The sequence below is a fragment of the Babylonia areolata genome, chromosome 19, assembly GCF_041734735.1.
Source record: "Babylonia areolata isolate BAREFJ2019XMU chromosome 19, ASM4173473v1, whole genome shotgun sequence".
Taxonomy (NCBI): domain Eukaryota; kingdom Metazoa; phylum Mollusca; class Gastropoda; order Neogastropoda; family Buccinidae; genus Babylonia; species Babylonia areolata.
This window is the reverse complement of record NC_134894.1, coordinates 40284722-40309625: the sequence shown is the minus strand read 5'-3', so window position 1 is coordinate 40309625 and position 24904 is coordinate 40284722. Positions and strand designations below refer to the sequence as shown.

General features: G+C 39.4%; 1 protein-coding gene across 1 annotated transcript; it reads left to right on the top strand.

The window, feature by feature from the left end:
• The first annotated feature begins 3705 nt into the window (after positions 1 to 3705).
• Positions 3706 to 24291, top strand: LOC143293696 (coiled-coil domain-containing protein 149-like). The gene is made up of 12 exons (XM_076604870.1): positions 3706 to 3911; positions 5542 to 5700; positions 6766 to 6840; positions 8190 to 8294; positions 10582 to 10704; positions 11496 to 11668; positions 12202 to 12274; positions 13155 to 13239; positions 13761 to 13899; positions 14381 to 14457; positions 15063 to 15467; positions 15848 to 24291. The coding sequence occupies exons 1-12, from the start codon at positions 3855 to 3857 to the stop codon at positions 16273 to 16275; spliced, it is 1899 nt and encodes a 632-aa protein (XP_076460985.1). The 5' UTR covers positions 3706 to 3854; the 3' UTR covers positions 16276 to 24291.
• The last annotated feature ends 613 nt before the right edge of the window (positions 24292 to 24904 follow it).

Sequence of the window (24904 nt, the reverse complement as noted above, 5' to 3'; positions counted from 1 at the left end):
ATCCCAGAAAAACAACAACAACAACAACTGTCCCTAAAGAGAGAGAGAGAGAGAAAACAAAGAAAAGAAAAAAGAAACGCCTTTACCCCACACACCTACATCAGCCCCATACTATTGCAAACTTGATTTTGAATTCACATGGTTTGGTATCGACTGTAAATTGTACTCTTGCTTTTCAAATTGAAAAGAAAAAGTGATATTCGTCCATCAAGTATACCTATTTCATTTCAGCTTACACATATGAGACTTTCGTAGAATTACGTACGTTTCAGGTGTGGCAGTTATTGATGTTGAAGAGTCCAATTTACTCTATATATTCACTGTGGCCATAATTCCACGATCTATGTATGTATCTGTTGAAATATTTGTACATAATTATGCTTGCGCGCGCGCGCGTGTGTGTGTACGTGTGTGTGCGCGCACACATGCACGCGCGTGCATGCATGCATGCATGTATATATATATATATATATACATGTGTGTGTGTGTGTGTGTGTGTGTGTGTGTGTGTGTGTCTGTGTGTGTCTTTCAGGAATCCTTCACATCACAACTTGCAGATGGTCCTCTGTTACTGAGTATTCTGAGTGTTGTCGTCTACGTCAGTCTCCCATGCAGTGTCTTCATGTCTCTGTACTGATTCTATGCGTCTATCCTTGTCTTTGTTCCTGTCTCTGTCTCTTTCTGTCTCTCTGTCTTTGTCCTCCCACCTCGATCTATCAATCTCACGATTGTGAGAGGATTTTTCAGGACTGCATTAGGTGGGAATAGAGCCATCATCACTCATTCTTGGTCTTCTTTTTTTTTTCTTTTTTTTTTAATGTCATATTTGATTTACTTGGAAACAATGTTTGACATTTCAGAAATATGTTCGAATTTTTAAGTCTGCAAATATGTTTGAACTGAACTCTCCGCATAATAAAAGAAAACCTGTTTAGCATCATTTGTATCCTGTGTTTTTATAGAGCTGGGGTGAATGCATGCAGAAAACATAACGACGAGAGAAAAAGACGCGAAAGATAGAAGTGGAAAAAAGAAATAAAGAAAGAGTAGTATAAAGAAAATAGGTTTGAAGAAAGAGGGATGGGAGAAAATCAAAAGAAAAAAAAGGAGGGGAAAGGAAGAAAGAGAAATAGACAAGAAGTACGATAGAAAATAAAACCTGAAAAAAAGAGAGAAAAAAAAGAGGAGGAAACTGACTGATAAACGGACGAAAGACTAAGAGAGAGAGAGAGAGAGAGAGAGAGAGAGAGAGAGAGAGAGAGAGAGAGAGAGAATGAATGAATGAATTTTATGAATGAATTTTATTTCTGAGGGTAATAGAATAAGCAAAAAAAAAAAAATAATAATGTTTGTTTTTTTCATCTAGTCCCCGAAAGGAAAAAAAAAAAAAAAGGGTAGGGGGGGGGGATATAAACAAACGAACTGCAAATAGCATCACATAACATCAAATGAGAAAGGAAGAAAAAAATCAGAGAGAAGAGACAGAGAGAAAATGTTTCTCCTTCCGATTGACCACGATCGGCACTCATTGATTTCCCGACTCTCTCCCTGAGATAAGCGCGCGCGCACACACACACACACACACACACAGTCACAAATATGCACACACACACTCTGCTGAACCGGACTAGTATTTCTTGGCAGGTTCTCTTGTCAGAGCCACTGATCGAGGGTATACAGTCTGGTTCGTCTCAGTGAGTTGTCTACGTGGAAAGGGATTGTCATAACTCCAAGGTATCATCAGGTGCCTGCACAACAACGTGATACCACCAGTCCCCAGGTACGACTAGTACTACTCATACTTTACACCATAATTATGTCAACCCATATTCTTGATTTCAAGAACTAATACTTCTCGGGTTTTTTTTTGTTTTTTTTTTCTCTCTCTCTCTCTTATCATTAAAAAAAAAAAAATAACGCTCCACCCAGCCGGGATTCGAACTCAGAAACCTCTGACTGCTAACTCGCCGCTATCTATTCCGCCACCCACCTACCCGAGTAGCCAAAACAAATCATGTTATGTTCATGAACTGTGATCAGAATTCGTGAACTCAAACATACGTAAAATTAAATGAATAAAACGAAAAACTTTACTCAGAAAGACACTATCGAACAGGATAAAGCTGAACGCTTTTACAACTAAGTTCAGCTAAGAAGTCAAATACATTTGTGGAGAACATATTTCTAGCAACTAACCACGAAATAATTCAATGTCAGAGTCTAAAATGTTTTTTTTCCCAGACTTCACCGAAAGTTCTTGTGAATGTGTTTTTAACAATTCCAATATGTTATTTGTTATTGCAGAAGGTTTGCTGTGTAGTCCAATAGGACACTTGTTATAGTTGTTTGATGTTGGCGTTTAGAACGTTTACATTTTCCCCCAGCGTTGTCTCTCCCAATCCTCCTTCCACACATGCACACACACACTTTACCCCCCTCCAACAATCCCTACCCCCTGTGTTTTTTGTTTTTGTTTTTTGTTGTTGTTCTTTTTTTCCGTCTAATATCACTCATGTGGAAAGGCGTTAAACTGAAGACGACGACCACACACACACACACACACACACACAGATGGCAGGGAGGGAGAAGGAGAAAGAGGGGTGAAGGGGGGCGCCAGTGAACAGTTTCATGCGTGACGTGATGAACGTGCACATCGTCAGTGGTTTCCGAACAGCACCCTTGCATTGATCAGACAACTATCGTCTACAGTCGAAGTGAGGAACAACGCTCCTTCCCTTTTCTCTGCACTGTGGGCCTGTTAACCTCTTTGATATTATAATCATTGTCTGAAAGTGATCCTCAAGTGACTGGACAGTTGAATCACACACACACACACACACACACACACACACACACACACACACACACACACACACACATACGGCATAGTGAGACACACACACACACACACATATAATGAGAGAGGGAGAGATAGATAAGTACATAGGCTACATGTGTGTGTGTGTGTGTGTGTGTGTGTGTGTGTGTGTGTGTGTGTGTGTGTGTGTGTGTGTGTGTGTGTGTGTGTGTGTGTGTGGTTTTTATTAAAAAAAAAAAAAGTCTGACAGAAACCTGGGTGCATCTTTATTTTGATTCAGCTCTGTCCGTGTAGGACCATTCATGTAAAACTGCAAACTTCCAACTGAGAAAAATCCGTTCCATTGGAGCAAATCTGACTGTTGAAGAAATCACTCGGTCCGCTTGTCTGTTCCTTGAAGCTGAAACTTAATTATTTTTTTTAATGAAACTGAACTGTGTCTGAAACGGAGACAGCTGTCTTGCTGCCGTGGGCTCTTTTACTGACGTGCAGTCGTGGAGTTGTGAATAGAGTGCATGCTTTTCAGGTTCTCCAAACAGATAATAATTATACACAACTGTTATCTGAAGACTTCCGTCGGCCACCACACATAGTACAGCGATGCTAAAAATCCGGGTGGGACTCGAACAAGCGGTCATTCACACCGGCCCAGTCGGGAACATAACCTCTAAGCAATCGGTCCTCTCCATTTAGTCATTTATCAAACATTAATTGTCACAATGACTAAGCTGGGATCTCTGCATACAAATCCGCTGGCATACGTTTACAGTACGCACGCACGCTCCAGCACGAACAATCCCGTTCCATTTCATGCGCCTGTTTTCCACGGACATCGGAGTTACGCTCCTTGCTACTCTTTCCGGAAATTGATCAGTCGGCTGAAATTTCGCTTGACTGACAACGAAACCGAATGTGTGTAGAGTAAAACATGCTGGAGGTCGATCAGACTTTGCTTATTTTTAGAACCAAGGCTACGTGATAGTTGCCTACGTTTCCCCCCTTCTGTCTGCTTGGCTGCTGAGTTGTAGAAGTGATTATGGCCGTTGCTGATGCCCCACAACTGTCGGCAAGACTCGAAGCTTTGACAACAGAGGTGAGGCTAAAAACTGGAGTATGGAAATATGAAAAAAAAAATTCATACTTTCTCAGTCGCAAAATACGACTTAGGCATAATATGCGTTCACTTACATAGTTAATTTCAGCCTTGAACTAGACTTAAATTTGTCCGGAATTAGTGTGTATACAGTATCAGTATCATTATCAGAAATAATTGATGAATTGTTTCCCTCAAGTAGTATCAAAAATTGAAAAAGGTTATTGAGGAAATGCTGCTCTAGATTTGTCTTATGAAGTTATGTTTAGCATTTGAGATATTTTACGCTTGTCGAAGGGGTTTCAAGAAAAAAGGCAACTTGACTTTTGAATCTATTAGTATCACATTTACAGCATGTGGACTTGGACTGGAACAGTTTTTTTTCTCCTACTTCCCATAGATCTTACTGATCTACACTGAATATTCCCATGAAGAACTTAATGACAAGCACTCAACAAAAAATATTTTGTAAGAACTTATAACAGTATACAGCAGAAGAGTGACAGCCCACAGGAATAAATGAGATTTCAGCTTCATTTCTTCAGCATCGTTGTATTTTGTATAATTTATTATGTGAACATGTTTACAGCACTGCTTCATCTAGAAGTTAAAAAAACCCAACCCCATCCTGGATGCAAATGCTTCATCTAGAAGTTAAAAAAACCCAACCCCATCCTGGATGCAGATAAAGATGATTGTAGTTTATTTTTCAGTTTTGATGATCTCTCTTTTACACACTTACATACACACAAACACGCGCGCACACACACACACACACACACACACAGACACACACACACACACACACACACACACACACACACACACACACACACACACACACACACACACACATACATGCATACATACACACACACACACACACACACACACTCTCACTCTCACTCTCACTCACTCACTCACTCACTCACTCACACACACACACACATACATACATACATACATACACATATAGACATACACACACACATACACACACTCACACACACACACACTCATACACACCCACACACACACACACTCGTTCACACACATCCACACACACACACACACACACACACACACACACACACACACACACACACACACACACATAGACACACTGCCTCTGCCCAATACTGTTCCCACCACCACACCCCGCCCTCCACCTCCACCCCCCACTCCCCCTTTTTTTGTGTGTCTAATATCACTTAAAGTGGAAGATGTTAAACTGAAGACGACTACTACTACTACTACTACTACTACACACACAGACGCGCGCGCGCGCTCACACATGCACACACACACACGCACAAACACAAACACTAGCTCACACACACACTCATTCACTCGCTCACACACACACTCACTCACTCGCTCACACACACACTCACTCACACACACACTCACATATTGTATACACACATACATAGAGGGGTTCTGGGCATGACTGTTTTTCCTGAATTAAAACAAACCCAATAAATTCAGTTGATTATATCAAATGGTCAAAATACTGACACTTGCACCTCACTTCTTATAGTTGCTGTAAGAAATATTTGTCTGTGTCTGCCTGAATTTGAGTACACTGTAAACTTTTCTTCTTTTTAAAATTTGTCTGTTATCATTCTAGTATCAGGTCTGCCGTCAGAAGCTGGAAAGTAAATGTGAGGCACTGCTGATTCTGAGTCGGGAGCTGGCCGAATGTCGCAGTGAACGTGACCAGTTCAAATTAATGGCGGAGCAGCTGAGAGAAAGATACCAAGTACTGAAGCGGCAGCTTGCTGGCCATGTAAGCTTTATTTATTAATTACCCGAATGGCTAATGATTTTATCTCTGATCATAAAATTATGTATTTATTGCTGCAAAGCTCATTTGTGTGTGTCTGTGTGTATTGACATGTTTATGCACTTATTGTGTAAATTACAACTGCGTTAACAAAGGTTACGATTAAAAGTGTACATGTCGGTATATATATATGTGTGTAGTTTTTTGTGTTTTTTTGTTGTTGTTGATGTGCTGTCATTTGCATTGTTTAAGTGGCATTACTCCCACACTACTTACTCTGGGTCCCTCATGCACAGCCACACACAGGTTCATCTACCACATTCTCAACACTAGCAGTCTTTAAGAAACTATCAGTATTAGGTTGCCAGGAGGCCACATATCAGAGGAGACTGTGTACTGCTGCTGAGTCCCTAGGGTGGTGTTTAGTGGTGCAGGACACTACCTACCAAGCAACATACTGACGACAATATTTGCTTAATTTTGGAGCCAGACTGAGTTTGTCCGCTACCACACTCACCAAAGACAGTCACCTATGAATCTTAAACATAAAAGACCTTGACTTGAACATGCTCCAAGTATAGAAGTAGTGGGATATCAAAACTGAGTTCACCATTACAGCAGGACATGAAGGGCCACAGAACGCATACATAGAATTCTTATGTATTTACTCTCTATACACTATAATGAAAAATGTTTTGTTCTTGTTGTATTTAAGACTCAGTGCAATACATCTCCTAAATTTCTGCCTACTGCACACATTTTTTTTTTTTTTTTAATGCTGTTGGGAATAGTTTGAACACTACAAAAAAATCGTCATTCTGTCATTTCTGCTAGTATATTTGATGAATGTGTGTGTGTGTGTATATATGTATTTCAATGTGGCTGTATCAGGATCAGGATCAGGATTTGGGGCGTTGTTATAAATACAACTTAGCCATTTTTGGCTTTTTATGCCCCTTCAGATTTTACTCCTTTTTATTGTATGCATGTGTATGTTTGCATACATGTATAAATTAATGCTTTGCAAACATTGTTTAAAAAACAAAATACTTTTAATTTCATCTCCAGCGTCCGATGTCACCCTCCCACGATGACCTGTCTTGTAATGTGGACTTGAAACAGTATGCAACAACACAAGGGCAGGTAAATATTCACATCCACATATTCAAAAACAACACTCTTGCATACCTGCATGCATGCATATGCACAAGTTTACACATGCATGCAGATATAACATTTCATACATCAGGTGGAGTGTAAAATGACTTTTTCCTTCCCGCACCCTTCTTCCCCCAGTGCCTCAGAATATTATACAGAAAGTAATGATAGCACCACCTCTTAATTGTTACATGTATACTCTTTGAGTTTGAATGTAGTAGTATGAAGCTGGACTTAATGTCTTTATTTTTTTCTTACTTGGGCGTATTGCCCACTCTGGCATGTTGGGCACTAAAGAACCACCACCACTCATGTCTGTTTTCGGCCAGTCTCTGAATGGTGCCCCGAGTGTGCATCAGGGTCTTGAGTTCTCCTTAGACTGTTCTGCACCAGTTGTTCTTTGGTCTTCCTCTCCTGCGTCCTCCTCCTGATGTCCAGTGAAGGGCTGTTAGGGTGATGCTACCTTGCTCTGTTTGCATGACACATCCAGTCCGCTTCCACAGCCTTCTCATGATGTTGTTCTCCATGTTCTCTTGATAAGGCGAGTAGTTGTTGACTGGAGATGGTATTGGGCCAGAAGTTTTACAGAATTCTTTGGGTTTTTTTTTTTTTTTCATGTGGAAGTTTAACAATTCCGTTAGATCACTCTCAGTCATCCTTCAGCATTCTGAGCCACAGAGCAGTGTGGATAGTACTCAACTCTGGTACTTTCTCAGCTTGGTGTTGGTGCTGTATCGGGGGAGGGGGGGGGAATCTCCATATGTTGTACAGCATTTTGAAGGTAGTTCTGGGCTTGATGAGACTTTTGATATTGCTGCTTGCTATACCCTATCATGTTTGGCAGTGCTGCCCAGGTACAGAAACTCTTCAGTTGTGGGTAGATCTGATCTGGTTTTTTTATTTTATTTTATTTTATTGTTGAAGGGTTTGAAATGTAAAATGTTAAGTTGTTGTAAAAGCTCTTGATGAGAAGTTGATCTGCTGTGGGATTCCATAGATACAGAGTATATGCCATAGGCTTTCTCTGTGGATGCTGTCAAAGGCCGCCTCAGAATCTACAAAATTGATGTAGAACTGTCACTGCCACTTTGTACACTGCTCTTTTATATATATATATATATATATATATATATATATATATATATAATGATCTGTCCAACAGAAAAAGCCATCTTTATGAATTTGGAAAGCAATTTTCTTAATAGAACTTTGAAGACATCAGCATACGCAAATGAAAACATGACCAGGGTGATACTATTTATTGTATAGTATCACTCTTTGTCACAACAGGTTTGTGTGTGTGTGTGTGAAAATGATACAGAAAGAGATTGCAGGGTCTGGCTCAGGTGCTGATGGAGTACAGGGAACAGAACAAGTGTCTGCAGATTGAAGTGGATGACTTGAAGCAGAAACTGCAGGATGCTCAAGGGGATATCAAGGTAGGGGGAAGCTTTAATGTATGTTTGTTTTCAAACCTCCATTCTTGCTGCATCCACTTCCTAGCACTGTTAAGTCTTGTGATTGTCAGTTATTGTGTGTATGCGTATGTATGTGGAGAAAGAAGGGAGAGAGAATATTGGCCCATTCCTAAATGCTTTAGTGATAATGTTCTTTAATACTGCAAGGTTAAAAAACATATGATGTTGTTTCTTTACCTTTCTGTTGATAATGATCTTTTTTCTAAATCAGGTACTCCCAGATTCTCTCATCTCATCTATCCCTTGACCCGTGGGGTGGGTCGTTGGGCCACCATGGATGACTGCCTGGTCAGCTCGCGCCACCTGCCTCGGTCCTCAGCGGCCCTTTGAGTTGTGGCAAATGGCAGGCCCGTCCACTCTTTGATGTCCTCCCACCGCTTTCTCTGTCTGCCTCTCTTCCTCCTTCCTTGTACGGTACCCTGCAGGATGGTCTTGGCTAGGCCGTCTGATTGTGTGACGTGTCCATACCAGCGGAGCTTGCGTTCCTTCACTGTGGTTAGCAGGTCTTTGAATGGGCCAATGGCATTTTGGACTGTTCTTTTCACTTCCTCATTTGTGATGTGGTCTTTGTATGTAATGTTCAGGATCTTGCGGAAGCATCTCATTTCCAGGGCCTGGATTCTTCTCTGGAGTTCTGCAGTGAGGGTCCAGGATTCGCAAGCGTATAGAAATATTGAGAAGATGAGGGAGCGCATTAGTCTGATTTTGGACGAGAGGGAGATCTTTTTGTCCTTCCATATAGTCTTCAGTCGACTCAGTGCGGCAGTAGTCTGCGCGATTCTGGACAGGACCTCTGGTTTCGAACCCTCGTCTGACACAATGGCACCCAAGTATTTGAAGGAGGAGACTTCTTCCAGTTTTTCACCATTTACGTGCAAGTTGGACGTTACGCCTTGGCTGTTGTTGGTCATAACCTTGGTCTTCTCGGCACTGATCTCCATGCCGTAGGCTGATGATGTCTTGTCAAGTTTGTGCAAGCTCAACGACTAAGTGTCCAGGGTCAAGGCGACCACCCAGGTATTGGGTGACCTCGGCTGTGACCAACGACCTGGAGAGGGATGGGCTCCGCCAGGCCACTCAGCCCAAGACACACCATGATGATGACAACCCCCACTCCCAGATTAATACTTGATAAATCCCAGTTTGCTTTCACCACAAAGGAATGTGTATTTGAAGTGTCCACAGCTGTGTGTTTACATATAATCAATACCTGTTATTTTTGTAGTGGTGGACCAGGGAACAAGAGTGTAGCTTGCATAATGATTAGCTTGTGGGAAAAGAGAGCTTGTCTGAGTAGAATGTACAATCAATGCAGTTTTCAAGTCCTACGTCTTAACCATTGTATTGCATTTTGACAACCAGCCAATATGTTTGTCATGAATAAAGATTCAGCTGTATTCATATTTAATGGTTTCTGTTGACAAAATTTGTGTGCTGTTTGCAGATTGATTTATTTTAGTACCCTTTGTTAAATGAAATAAAAATCACCTGTGATGGTTTCCATAAATATCATAGTTTATAAGTTCCATCATCAGCAACATTAGTCATTCAGTGTTAACATTCACAATTCATTGTCTTCATCTTTCTGTTATAGCCATTATCATATGACCAATTATCATTATTATTTTTATGCATTTTTCTCCTTCATAATATCAGTGTAAGGCTGCGGGTTGAAGGTCGTAATTATTATAGCTTTTCATCCTCATTATTATCTCATCACCATCCACATTCTTTTTGACCTGATTACCATCATTAGTATAGATACAGGTTCATTAGACATACATTGTAAAGTGTAATGTTGTCACTTGTGTAACAGACAGCAGTTACAAAACCAGAAAGGATACACACACCAGTCCTATGGATAATGTGAATAGTTTTTAAACAGTGAGATCAAGACATGAAAGGGGTTCTCATTTGGTGCTTCAGAAGTGAGAAAACATGACTAGTTTCAAACAGATGTTTTAGACATTTACAAATGAACTCCCTGTTGTCTGTCTCTGTCTGCCTGTCTCTTTCTGTCACAGAGAGATAAAAAAGAGGAGGGGGAAAAGACAGAGAGAGAAATATACTTGCCAATAATTTCTCATTGGAATACTTCTCAACGTAGGGCTGGTCAGTGAAAAGAAATGCATTGAATGAAACTGGTGCTTTGTTGTTGTTGTTGTTGTTGAAGTTGTTGGACTCTTTGTTTTACATTTTATTTTGTCTCCATTAACTGTGGCAATGCTTCATCTTTTCCCCCCTCCAGCTGTTGAGAGAGCAAATCGTCAGATCACGGGTGGGGACGACAGATGAAGGCATGACAACCAGACACTTCCCTGCCTATGAAAGAGAGGATCTGGTCAAACAGTTGGAGGCTGCTAGAGAGCAGGCAAGGAAATTATGGATGTTAGAATGAGTATGAGTGACTTATTCTGCATTAAAAAAAAAAAAGAAGTGTATGTTTGAGAGAAAGAACTCCCTTTGCTTATCTTTGAAACTGCATTGTGATTGTAATTGTAATAGTGATTATGATGTAATAATGATAATAGTTGTGAAGATCTCTGTGATATGTCAGTTGGTATCATGATATATTAGAAAATGAGAATCCAAATGTTTTTATTTATTTGTTTTTGTTAATAATCTTTATGGTAAAAATAGGAGAAAACACCCTTCTCCTAGCTCCTCCTCCTTCTTTCTCCTCCCCTCCCCCCCCCAGGCCCCCTTACATTCACTCACATTCCCTGTTGTTTGCTTGCTTTTATTCTGCACTGTACCATTAGCATTTTCCTCATGCTGCTGATCCAAGATCCCCCTCATGCACAGCTATACAGAGTGTTGTTACTATCGAAATCCCACAGGAAGCTATCAGTAAATTAAAGTCACCACAGTGAGGCCACACACTTGAGGAGACCTTGCGCTAGTGAGTGAGTGCCTTTGATGGTGCTGATTTTTCATTGGTTCTTACTTTACCTGTTAACTATTACTTGTTATCTATCCCTTGACATCTGTACCAGTGAAGGCAACACCACCGGTATCCTCTACCTGTCTAATAGATACTTACTTGAGGGCTTTAAATTGTTTTAAATTTTCATCTTAAAATTTAAAAAAAAATCTTTTATTTATTTATACATTTATTTATTCATTCATTTACTTGTTCATTTGTCTATTTTTCACTTGCAGACTTTACAGCTGGAGAGAGATCTGCAGCAGGTGTTGGATGAGAAGCAGGAACTGGTGACAGAGAGGGACGCCTACAAACACAAGCACGGGCGCCTGAACACAGAGCTGAACTACATCCTGAAGGGCGATGAGAAAGGGGTCGTGGACATAGACGCTGTCATTATGGAGAACAAGTGAGTGTGGTTGATGGGTGGGTTGAGTGTGTGTGAGTGTGTGTGTGTGTGTGTGTGTGTGTGTGTACAGTGTGTGCATAGTTTGTATAGTGTATGCATGAATGCATTCTTGTCATAGTGTGTATGTCACAATGTGTATTTGTGTGTGAGCATGTATAAAAAAAAACAACAACAGCAAAAAATAGTATTGATGCTCCAGGTGTGCTTAGTGTATAGACATGCATAATTGAAAACTTGATATATTTTGACTGTCAGTGGCCCAGTGCACACATGCTTAAGAATTGTTTTTCAGTGGCTTTGATATATTGGATGCAAGTGGAAACAGTTGACTTGTGCATGATAAACATGAACCTTTAAATGTAAACATGGGCAGGTGTTGATGTTTGCTTATTTGTCATTTGAAGGTAAATTTAACATTTCAAAATTAGCGGGTGAATTGTATTGACTGACAGTCCTTTTTTGATGTTCAGTTTGCTGTTCAGTCTGTTATGTGTATTATAATCAGTGGTCCATGGACTGTCTTGAATTTTTAGGTATCTGCAGGAGAGACTGAAACAGATGGAAGAAGAGAAGTGTATGGCTATGGAGACAGTGTCAAAATACAAGGTTGGTTCTTGTCACAGTGACCATTCTTTGACTGTACCTAGTGCACAAATGCACCTTATTCAAAGATTTTTCTTGAATTTATTTAAAACTCAGTGGGTGTGCCTTATGTACAGATGCACCTTATTAGACTGAAAATTATGGTACTTCTTTGCTATATAGAAGAGTTTGGAGTTCCATATTGTACATTGTCAAATGTGTGTAAGGCAGTGAGTAGGTCCTTTGGGCCTGCATGGGTAGAGAGATGTCCCTGCTATCCATGAATTTTCCAGTCATGGTTCTGCTGCCTTGTGGGTAGACTTTGGAAAGTAAAAGGGTCGCCTTGTGTCCCTCCTGACTACGGTAGCTGGGCTGAGACAGGGGTCATGGCACTCAGGCAACCCATGGTCTCCATTCATCCTTTTTTCACCCTGGATTCAATGACTCCATTCGCATCACCATTCGTGATGGACTTCATTGTTGAAATGTTTTGTAACCACTTTAAAAACATGCAACTAAACACTTTGTTTTTTCTCTGGTTCTGAGTTCCTAAGCTCTGATTTTGAACGTGCTGATTCAAGAAGATGACAAGAAAAAGAGTTTCATACATACCACCCTCATCCCACCTCCAGAACTTGTTTAGAGTGAGTGTGTACTTTCTAACAGGCAAATATGCACATATACATTTGGTGCATTTATGTCAAATTATCATGGCAAAACAGTTTACTGTTGATTGTGATATTTAATGAGTTGATCTTTCATTTGTTGCCATTTTCAGTTTTCTGTTTAGGTGGTTTTCACATACTTTTTAAAATACTTAAACTTTTTTAAGCTCTAAAATTTATGTGATATGAAATCATTGAAGAACCTTGCTGCAGTCTTTTCCTGACTTGTTTGCTGACAGAGTATCTTGGAGAAAAAGAAGAACAAGGGAATCCTGAAGGTGGGACAGAATCGCAGTGGAGGTCTGATCATCACCCAGAGACAAGGTGAGGGCTGGTCTGCGAGCTTTTTGATAAAGTGATGGTATACTGTGTGTGTGTGTGTGTGTGTGTGTGTGTGTGTGACTCATTTATCCAGGTTCAGGGTGGCATACTGTCTGTGTGTGAGAAAGAGGGTATCCACATTTGATGTTGAAGCAGCGTTGCATGTTGATGCATTTGAGGTGGGTTTTTTTGTTGTAACTTTTTGCCTTACAACATGTCAGACACAATGCACTATACTTGGACCATCTCACATGTCATGCTGGCTACACCTTCTTGAAGAAAATAAGAAGCTAAAAATTGTTTGAGACTGTGTGTGTGTGATTTCAAACTTCTGTTTATTTGATAAAAATTATCACGTCCATTGTAAAAAAGAAAATTATTGAGAATGGGATTCTTTAAGGCAAATGCATTACCCTCAGATGACTTGTTTTTTGTTCCAGGTTGTAGGAATCGGATGGCGGAGAGTTTGTGTGTGAACTGGCAGTAACAGGTTGATGAGAGTTTGTTTATTTGCCTGTTTTCAGTGCAACAGATGATGCAGAACAACTCGGCCATCTCACCAACTCCCCAGGCTATGGCTGACCTTCAGGCACTGTGTTCTGCTCTTCTGGACTCTGTCAACGACAAATCAATGGCCTTGTCACACCAGAGGAAAGCCAATAAGTGGGTGACTTCTCTTCTTTTTTTCCCTCCTGCTTTTGAAATTTATGCGCTCGAATCAGGTTGCTGGTTCCTGGGAGTGTTTGTCTTTATGAATGTGTGTTCATAGGTATAATGTTGTTCATTTGACTTTTCATTTAATGGAATTGTTTTGTTCAGCTATTTTTATATATTTATTTTAATGGGTTTGTCATATTCAATTGATATATATTTTCTGCTTTATTTTTATATGCAATTTATCCCAGAACTTTACACTGCCATACGATTTGTTTTTCTGATGTATGTGAAGTGTTAGCAGGGAGCAGTCAGTGGAGGACTTTTGAGGCCACCCACCAGAGGATACCTCACTCCATTGTGGAGTCATTGTGATATTCAGCAGTACATGTCTCATTCATTTTATTTCTTTCTTTATTCTGATTAGTTCTGTGAGAACATGCAGGGGCGTAGAAGTGTGTGAATTCAAGTACATGTTGATGCTTTGCAGGATTCTGGGCAATCGAGTGTCTGAGCTAGAGAAAAAGTTGAAAACTTTGGAAGTGGCTGGCTTGTGGAGCGTCTCTGGTAAGACTTGATGTTTGTGTCTGTGAGTGTTGGAAAGGGTTTGGTACATATAGGCTATTTTTTTCACAATGAAATTAAATTTAATGACAATGTGAGAGAACAAAAAAAAATCTTCGGCTTATTCATCTGTATAGTCTATAACAAAAAATTAAACACATCAAATAAAATTGTGTTATGACACCAGTCAGGAAGTACTAGTACCTAAGCTAAACTGACACTTGGGCAGTTTTTGTGGAGTTTGACACTTGCTGACTAAAACTGATGTGAATCAGTTGGGACTTTGAATATTCATGTTATCTGCTGTTCTAAACTCTTGGCTGAATGATTAACTTTTGTGATTTCTACATGTCTGACTGTTTGATCTTGTGCACACTGTTCTGAACTGCTTGTTTATTTAGCTGCCAGTTGCCACCCAGCATTCCTCATTTTTTGGGGGGATGGTGGGGAGGGGGGGGGAGCATGAGGGTGGGTATGGAGTTGTTTTTTCTTTATATTTAAAAGAAAATAATTTGGAAACACATAAGCTGTGGAGGATTTGCCTCTTGTGTTGTTTTTGCTATGTGACTTACCTGCTTCAGAATTGACCATGTGCACACTCCCAACAGAGCACGTGTCCAGCCTGGAGAAGCTGCGCAAAGAGTGCAGCGAGGTCAAGATGCTGGTCCCCTGCCAGCGCTCAGAGTCCAGCGAGGCCTCGGACCGTGCCCACGATGCTATCTCCGACCTCGACTCAACGGACTCTGTGCCGCAGACCCCCAGCGTCGACCTCAGCCCTTCCCATGGGCCCCTGGGCAGGCTGAGCAGCCAAGAGGTGTCGGAACTGATGGGGAGGGAGGAGAGGAGTGAAGCAATGGTCTTGGGGGGTGAAGGAGGCCGGGGTGGTGGTGGCGGCGTTGTGGGCAGTGACATGGAAGCGGACCTGGACCTGCTGCCCACCAAGGAGGAGGTGGTCAAGCACGTCAGTGAGGAGTGCGGGGAGGGGGTTTTCAGAGACCACAGCAGTCTCCAAGGTGAGTTGGGAGGGGCTGGAGATTGGGGAGAGGAGGAGGGAAGAAGAGGGAGGGGCCTGGGAGGAAGTAGAGGCAATAGTTTTTATTGAGGGCCGGACGAGAGAAAGATTGTGAAGTTCATCCTTGTCAGTTTTATTCTCTTCTGTTTGTCTAGAAGTGTTAGTGTCACTGTTACCCAGACCTGTGTTTTGGTTTCTGGAACTTTTTAGACATTGTATTTAATATGCTTATTTTATTTTTCAATTAAATGAAGTGCTTGATGTATTTGTCTGTTGAATACTTTTTTTTCACTTGAGGAATATTTAGTTTGGACAACTAATACATCATTTCAAAAGTGTTGTGTTTCACCTTCATGACTTGGTTTTATTTTCCCATTTTAGATCTGGAGCACCTTAGCCTCTCTCCCAGCGATCATGATCATGACACAGAAGAACGCCCCTCAAACCCAGGCATGCAACAGGAAGATGATGACGATGAGGAAGCTGATGATGATGAATCAGGAGCTGAACAACGCTGTTTGCTGGGAGAGGCGGAAGACAAAGACACTGCCAGGCAGCTGAAGAACTTCATGGAGAGCGTCACTGCCAAAATCCTGGAGCAGAACCACCACACCCGAGGAGGGCCCCTGCCGCTGGGTGAGCGTGATCCCTCCCCCCGTGTGGAAAGGCGGGATCCGATGGTGGTGGGGACGGAGGCTGTCACACAGCTGGAGCTGACGCCGTCGCAGGCCTGCAAGGAACCGCTGCTTCAAGAGATGTCTGAGCCTGTCCAGGAGCATGATGTTGAGCAGAAGAGTGTGGAGTGCTGATCAGGCTGTGGTGGTGGTGAGAGTTGAGTGGGTAGGCAGGATCCATTGTGATGATGATAAGATGGTTACAGTGGTGGCCTGGTGGTAATGCACCTGATTTGAAAGAGTGTCCCGCAGGTTTCAAGTCCCATATATGGACTGGGAATTTAACTCCCCCAATTCCCTGCCCCACTGCTAAACCACAAGTGGTGGTCTGGGTGCTAGTCTTTCAGGTGAGATATTAAACCGAGGTCCTGTCTGCATTCGGCACTTAGTGCTCATAAAAGATTCCACAGAAACAAAAGGCAAAACTTCGTAGCAATATCCACTTTGACAGTAAAACAAATACATTTGCATGCAGAAAACGGAAAAAAGGGTGGGGCTGCACTGTAGCGGCGTGTTCTCTAAAAGAAGAGCAGCCCAAATTTCATGCAGGCAAATATGACATGATTAAAACTGATTCCAGATGACACAACACAGTGCAACACAACACAATGCAATGCAGCACAACACAATTGTGACGTAAGATTTAAACATTTTTCACTGTTCACTGTTTATTAATAGTGGAGTTGGTTGCTCATAGGATGCTGAGGGTACATTTTTATGGTGTTTGAATACTATCCTTGCCTCCTGGAAAATCTGCTCAAGTAATTGTATCATTTGTGTTGCTCTCATTTGGGTTTAGTTTGTTTTTGGTTTGTTTATATATTTCTTTTTATTGTTTCATTAAAAATACTTTTTCCGAATGTCTTTGTCATTTTTTTCCCTCTGATTTTGATCAACTCTATATTGTGTGTAAACTTCTCTCCTCTTCTTTGTCTCTGCCTGAACTTGATGTTGAGGGCTTTTGTTTTGTTTTATATTTTGCACCTGTGATATACGTATTTATATTTCAGTTTTCACTCTGGGATTTTTTATTTTTTGGTTTTGTTTTTCAGATATTAAAAAGATATATATATATTATTTTTTTTATTTACATTTTTGAAAACATCACAAAATAGTATGATACCAGGGACTTGTAACAACATTGAGCAGAATATTAATGGTGAATTTCCTGTGGCAGAGATAAGTTGTTGCTTTTGTTTACAAATGTTCACATTATTTGGTTTAAGGTGCTGTTCAGGTTTTTTTGTTTATAATTTTTTTTTTTTAATATGATTGCCTTGATGTGTAAATGATTTCAGCTGGGCTTTGGGCAGTAGGTCTAATATTGAATAAGCTTTAGTGCTTTTGGTGAGGTATGAGAAATGAAAGTTTCTATGGATCTGATTAAGATTCTTTTGCATATATTCACATGCATAGTTACAAGCATGGATGCATTTTGCATGAACGCGCACACATACACTAGTGTTCCCACAGAGGGACATGCACTCTCCCAGAAATGTATCTACATGTGCTCATGTACACACACACACACACACACACACACACATATATATACATTAAGTTACACATACTTACAGTCAGAAAGCTCATCTCACACAACAGCACTTGCTGTCCACCACAAAAATCCGAGTCCTCTTTTGAATACTAACAGTTTCTTTTTAATCAAAGGGTTACACTGATATTTTATTTGATTTCTGTGCACCCAACATAAATTCTGTGAGTGTGATGTCACAATTGTACAGGTCAGGAGAAGGAATTCTGATACAGTTGTGTGTCTTTTGCATTTCAAACAGCTTTCTTCTGTTTCTTTTACTGTCTTTGTTGGCTCACAAAAAGGCATTCCATTTACAGGAGGTACCTGTAAAAGATCTTTATATGGAACCCACCTTAAAATTGTTTATTTTATATTTTGAAAACATACATTGTCCCTTATTTTTATTTGTTTTTATTTTCATTTTTGTTGTTGAAAACTCACATTATTTTTCAGTAAAAACTGGGTGTATGTCTTCTGTAGTGCTCTGTGTGTGAAAGATCCAGTCTGTGTGTCCAGTAGTCCTTGGGGAAAGGGAAATGTTACACAAAGCTGTGATTCAAAGGTGTGAGTGTGGTGGTGTGTCTGGAACATGTTGAATGCACATGTGGGGATGTTGTTTATTGTACACAGGGTATCAGTTTCTTTGGAGTTTGAAGGACCAGATGATGCATGGAATGTTATGACTCATACATATCCTTTTAGTTTCTTTACTGGTCTCTTTATTTACAGTGTTTCTGTCTTTTGTTTTTCTGACTTTTTTCTTTCTTTTTATATTTATTTTTGATTTCTGATTTGCAGCAGTTTGTTTTGATGTTGATATTACTTTTGATTCACAGCTATCAAATATTTATTGGGATAGATCTGATTTCTTTATGCTTTAACGTTGGAACCAAACCATATGCTTAAGCCTCTGGATAGTTTCATGTGTAACAAATAGCAACAAGTCAAAGACTCAGTTTAGAAGGGTTTGTCTTGGCTGTGGTTCACTGATAACGGGGGAAAAAAAAATCTAAACAGACCAGACCAGCACATGGTCCTTTATTCGCTGATTTTCATCAGTCTGTTATGCTGCTTGGTTTTACTCAGGTGATCAATGCCACAGTTGGTGTGGGTTGTGTTGATCTACATTTATTTGTGTAGGTCTTACTTTATTATTTCTGAACCTTTTTTTTTTTTGTATGGTCTTCATATTATGTGATATCTGGACAATATTTTTTCCCCTTGGATGACACTGTTGAATGTTCATTTCCTGCTCTTTCATGTTTTAGTAGTATATTGACTGGTGTTTTTAGGACATTCCTTTCTTAGCTGATATTTTTTGGAAAAAGAATATTTTCCTTTGTAAATTTGTGTTCATATAAATAATTGTTGTTTTGTTCTTGTCACAAAAACAATTGGTTGATGATCCATGTGGATATCTATTTTTTTACCTTCAGTCTTTGGTCTCATACGGTTTGGTATTTGCCAGCAGAACATTCCTTTTTGCTGTGTTTCATTGTCTGATACATAATATTGAAAAAAATTATGTTTTGTTGCATTAATTTAATAATTTGCTGTCAGTGTCATACTTTGGGATCACCACTGAAATCCCTCCAGCTGTGATGATTCTTGATTGAAAAATGGATGGATAGGTTGATTCATAGTTTCTTTTTAATGAAAGTAATATGTTTGAACTGGTTAACAGATTAGAAGATAGAAAAGAAAAAGAAGTTGATTTTTTTGAACTACATTTTGTGATTAATCTTGATCTCCTGGACAGCACATCACAAATGTGTAGTTCTGACGGTTAATGTTTACGTGCGGTGCTGGTGTTGAGGTGACATTTCCAGTCTCAGTTGATTTTCCACAGTGTGAGTGATGCACCCTTAGTAGTAACTAAGAGAAGCGAAAACAGCCAAAATTCTACTGTTAACAAAGTAGATGACTGGCGAGAGGATAGACTGCAAGCAGAAAGGTTCTCAAAATGTGAAGGCCTGCAGCAACCTTGCGAGATATTCAAACCCTGGGCCGTTGGGATGGGTGTCTGATGCATGGTTGTGTGTCCCATGTACCATAATTTGACAGTCCTGCCTTCAGTGTTCTCAATGCCATAGACATTAGGATGTGATTTTCTTCTTCTGCATATGTTATTTTCTTCTATGCTTCTTTCTTCCATTTGTGAGCTGCAGCTCCCATATTCACCTTTATGTATGAGTGCTAGTGGGCTTTTATTAAGTGCATGACTGTTTTTGGAGGGTGTGGAGTTGTTGGTTTTTTTTTCTCTTCTTTTCCGTAACCCACCAAACACTTGACATGGATTATGGGATCTTTTACAGGCATATTTGATCTTTTTCATGTGTACAAACATAAAGAGGGTTTCAGGCACTAGCAGGTCTGTATATATATATATATATATATATATATATATATATATATATATATATGTATATATATAAATCTTTTGACCTGGGGAATTGGAAAAATGTTCACCCTTAACCCACCAGGCATGAGGACAGTGGTTTGAATCCATGACCCTCAGATTGAAAGTCCAGTGCTTTAACCTCTTGGTTGTTGCACCCTTCATAGAGATGTGATGATAGTGTGTTTTTTTAATTCATTTTATTTTATTTATTTATTTATTTTTGTATCCAGGTAACACATGTGTATAGACATCTGTTTTTGTACAGTTGTCCTGCTACTGAAATACTTGTATTCTGACATGGCAGGTTCCCCATGGTCCATGTAATGATGTTTTGAAAAAAGATGTTTGATCCTTTGAAATGAGACTTACCACATTCATTGATGGAATGTTGGCATTTTCTCCTACTCATTCACTTACACATGCTTATTCACATAATGTGGGGATGCATGTATGGAAATGCATATTCATTTCCATGGGTTGTGTAAGTTAAGTGTTCTTGCACATTTAAATGCGTGTGTATGCATGTATGTATACATGCATATGAAATGGTATGTGTGTGTGTGTGTGTGTGTGTGTGTGTGTGTGTGTGCGCAGATGCTTATGAAAGGTTTGGATGTGTGTGTTGTGTATACATGCTGAAGTAAGAGGGTTGCAGTTAAAAAGTTGGCCATTCTACCAGCTGTGTTAGCTGTTTAATCAGTTTTTTCACAAAAAGAGGCACATGTCACACCGGCACACAATAATTAATCAATGGAAAAGAACAGCTGGCTCCATTAAGCCGACAGCCATGTGTTGTGTTAAGACAGTGTACTTAAAAAAAAAAAAAGAACAACAGAAAAACCACCACCCAACCACCCGAAGCATCACCTTCCCACCATATTTTGTATGTTATTTTGTGTAAAGTTTCATTTTCTTTTTTCCTTACTTTATGGACCAAAGAATCTGAGATTCTGGATTCTAGAGTAAACTTTTTGTAGATTGCTTGTAGCAGTTTCCTGTTATTAGGTGACCATTTTTATAAACCCCATCCCCACTCTTCTTGCTCTGTGTGTATGTGCATGCGTGTGTGCCCCCGTGTGCATGTGTGTGTGCGCGAGTGTGTATGTATGTGTGTGTGTGTGTGTGTGTGTGTGTGTGATATCAACTGATCTAGTCATTTGATTTATGGTGTGGCATTATGCATTGAGCAAAAGAGAAAAAAATCCAACCAAATATCTTTCCTTTGACAGAATGTGGGCATTATTATGGATCTGTGAAAACAATACTGTTCCAAACCTGACACAGCTGCCATTGTAATACTTCACAACACACACACACACATCTCCAGTGATCTTCTTGATCTTAGCTGAAGATAACAGAGCTTGGTATTTACTGTTAGTGGAATTGGTTGTTTATTTCTCTCCATTCCCTCCCTCTCCTCCCTGAGTCCCTTCTGAATCCACTGTTCATCAGATTTCTCCATAGCTCTTCACCTGCCAGCATGAAATACCATCACTCCTGTCCTCTTCCACATAAATGTACTCATTTGCTCTACCTCTCTCTCTATCTATATACTTAATGGTTACAGTAGGATCGTTGCTTTTGAAATGGATTCTTTTACATGGCAACAGTTATTGAATATTCAAGTATTTCACTTTAACATGTTGATCATAAAAACCTGGCAGTTCTTAAATTTTGTGCTTCTGTAACTTGGTCACCCTGTACTAACATCCTGCATGTAGACCAGTCATTGCTATCTTTGGTTATCTTACTTTCAGAATTTCTACTCTCAGTTCGTAAAGCAGGTGAGCATCTGAAATCTTGTCAGACCTGTGTATCCAAGTGTTTATTGTAAATTGTATATAATTTTTATGTTGTGCAGTTTGTCATTTTTCTTTGAATGAGAATAGATCCTGAACTCATGTTGTTCTTCGACCATCTTTGCAAAATTATTGTTGTCTGCATTTGTTTCGATATATTATTGATTTTTGGAATCTGAAAATCCTCTCAGAAATTATTATTTTGTTGTTTTTTTGGTGCTTTTAAAAATTTTTTAAATCAATTTCTGTTTGAATAACTATGTAGTTAAATTTGTTCTTTGAATGTATTGCAAGATTTTGTATAAAACATGAAATGACTTTGACGCAATTTTATAACTTTTTTTTTTTCAATATATAGATACGACAGCAACGATCTAGTCATAAAGGGATGCCTTTGTTTGGATTCACTATATATTTCATGGGATCTGATATTTTATGAGAGGGCATGAATCCATGTTCCTTCTCTATTTTATGTTCATTTGTTTTTATAAAGTGTTTTATTCTCAGTGAAAGCACTTTCTGAAAGTTAAAATTATTTGACCATGTGCGTCTTCAGCAGCATTTGATTGATGGACAAGTACTGACACTTATCAGTTATGTTTTTTTCTTTTCTTTTTTTTTTGTAGCCATGTACCGAGTGGTTATTCAAGGGTACGGTACAAAAGAACTAAACTAAAGATGATTGAATGTATTAAAGGATAGACAAAAATTCCCGTGCACAGGTCAGGAACATATAGAGGCCAGTCACAAATGGGGTTTTCTATTGTTTTATTCTTTTGTAGCCGTGTACCTTTGAATAACCACTCGGTACATGGCTACATTTTCTTTAACAAGTGACTGAAGTTCTGTGGAGATGTTGATTTCTGCTTTTTGTGTGATGCATTCCATTCACCCCAGCCATTGAAAATCATTAAGTTTATGCATACTCACCATAAAGCAGATAGGATAAATCCTGCACATGCATTTCTGTGCTGTGCCAATCAGTTTCAGTTTTTGAAAAAAACAACAACTCCAGGTACACTTTTTTTGTTTTGGCGTTTTTGTTGTTGTCCTTTATTGTTTTTTTGTTTGTTCTCCACTTCATTTACATAGACACCTGTTCTTCCTCATTCTTTTCTATTTTTGTGTCTTTGGTAATTGTGTTACTGTGCATAGTTCTTTGTCTGACTGCTCAAAGTTCACGGACAGTTTCTGAGAAGTGAGAATGTGCAGTATGGACCTTTCATTAATATGTTCAGTTTTATCATTAGTTTCAGCATTTCTAACGGTGAGCAGCCTGTAACTTCTTCAGTGCATACAGAAGGAATTGAACTTAATGCCTTGGAATGCACTGCTTTCACTTTCATCTTGCAACAGTATATAACCTGTATCCTGATACAACTTTTTGAAGAATAAATCTGAATGGAAAACCAGACCAAAACAAAACCCAGGCTGCCACCCAACTATTTGCACACAGCTTTCATTCAGAGTTCCAGCATCAAGAGGGATTAAAAAGGCATCTCCCATCACATGAGAGGAGTCTTGTCAGTGATATATCTTCTGGGTTGTCCCAAAGTCTATTTAGATTATAAAGCAAAAAAGGTAAAAAACGTAAAAAAAAAAGGAAGAAAAAAAAGAGCTTTTTCCCCCGTTTGTTCAAGGTTTAAGTACAATGCTTACTGCATTATTATCCCTAAAGTGAAATGCTGACTGAAGTGAGGAATGGTACATACATGTCACAAGATCCCACGGGCTTGCAAAGACCATTCAGCAGGGCACCGTGCCAGGCAGTAAGAGGAGAGGTAGGCAAAAGAAAATGTAGTAGGATTGTTAACATCAAAGAATAGACAGACCTGAATTTCCCATATTCCCAGGGAGCAGCGAGAGTCAGGAACCAATTGAGAGAACTGGTCTGGAAATCATTTGCGGTGCCCTGACAACCCTATACTGGGTTATAGGATAGGTGAAGAAGGTGAAGGTGAAGATAGGCTTTTACATGCTAATTGTTTTTCATATACTATTATTATTATTATTTTCATTTATACAGCAACTCAAGTGTGCAGGACATGTTCCCATCCATACCTGTTGTTTTAAGCACAGACATTTTCTTGTGATAAGTTGCAGAGGTAAGCTGTGCAATGGGCGATACAGTTTTTGTGTTCTGAATTAAAATCTGTTCAAAACTCATGTTTGAAATGACAAATCTGATGACTTTGTGGTATGTTGAGAGAGTGTGCGTTTGTGCCATTTTTTGTTCTGAGAAATAACCACTAATCTGTGCAATGAAGGATGCATCTTGAGGGTTTTGAATGTTTTGACTTTCAAGCATATTTGAAATTCAACAGTTTGTGATGTCAGATCTGTCAACATTGTGAAGTTATCAGCTGTATGTGTGTATATGTTATTCCAAGTAATAAAGATCCATCTGTTCAAAGTGATATTTATGTGGATATTGTGATTTCTTCATATTTTTGTGAGTTCACATGCATTTCTAGATAAAGGTGTGTTTGCACATGCATGTGTGTGTGGAATCAAAGGAAGGTTCTTGCTTTATTCAATTTTATTTAATTATATATAATTTTCACAATGACCTTTCAATACTTAGACACTTTCAACAAAACTGTCACAGTCAAATATTAATGGGAATAGATTGTTTATTAACAAATGTATTACTTTGTAAATTAGAAAAAAACAAACAACCAACAAAAAACAGAAACAGACAGGACAATCATAAATTACAAAACCAACCCACAGAGAAGCTGAATTTGTGTGTCTGCTTTGGGCAGTGTTCTCATCTCCGTAGTCACTGATGTCTTTATCACTTGCAAGGACTTCCATAATGATATACTGCTCAGAGTTTATATTATATAAAACTTTCGGCAATAACTGAATATTGACAGCATGAAACAAACCACCTTCATGGTTGTGTTCAAAAAGATATGCATACTGTCCTCTTCCCAGGGAGCACATCAAAAACAACAAAAACCAGTAGTCACAATAGCAAATGCAACAGTGCTTGTTTCTCACATTTTTGTTTGTTTGTTTGTTTGT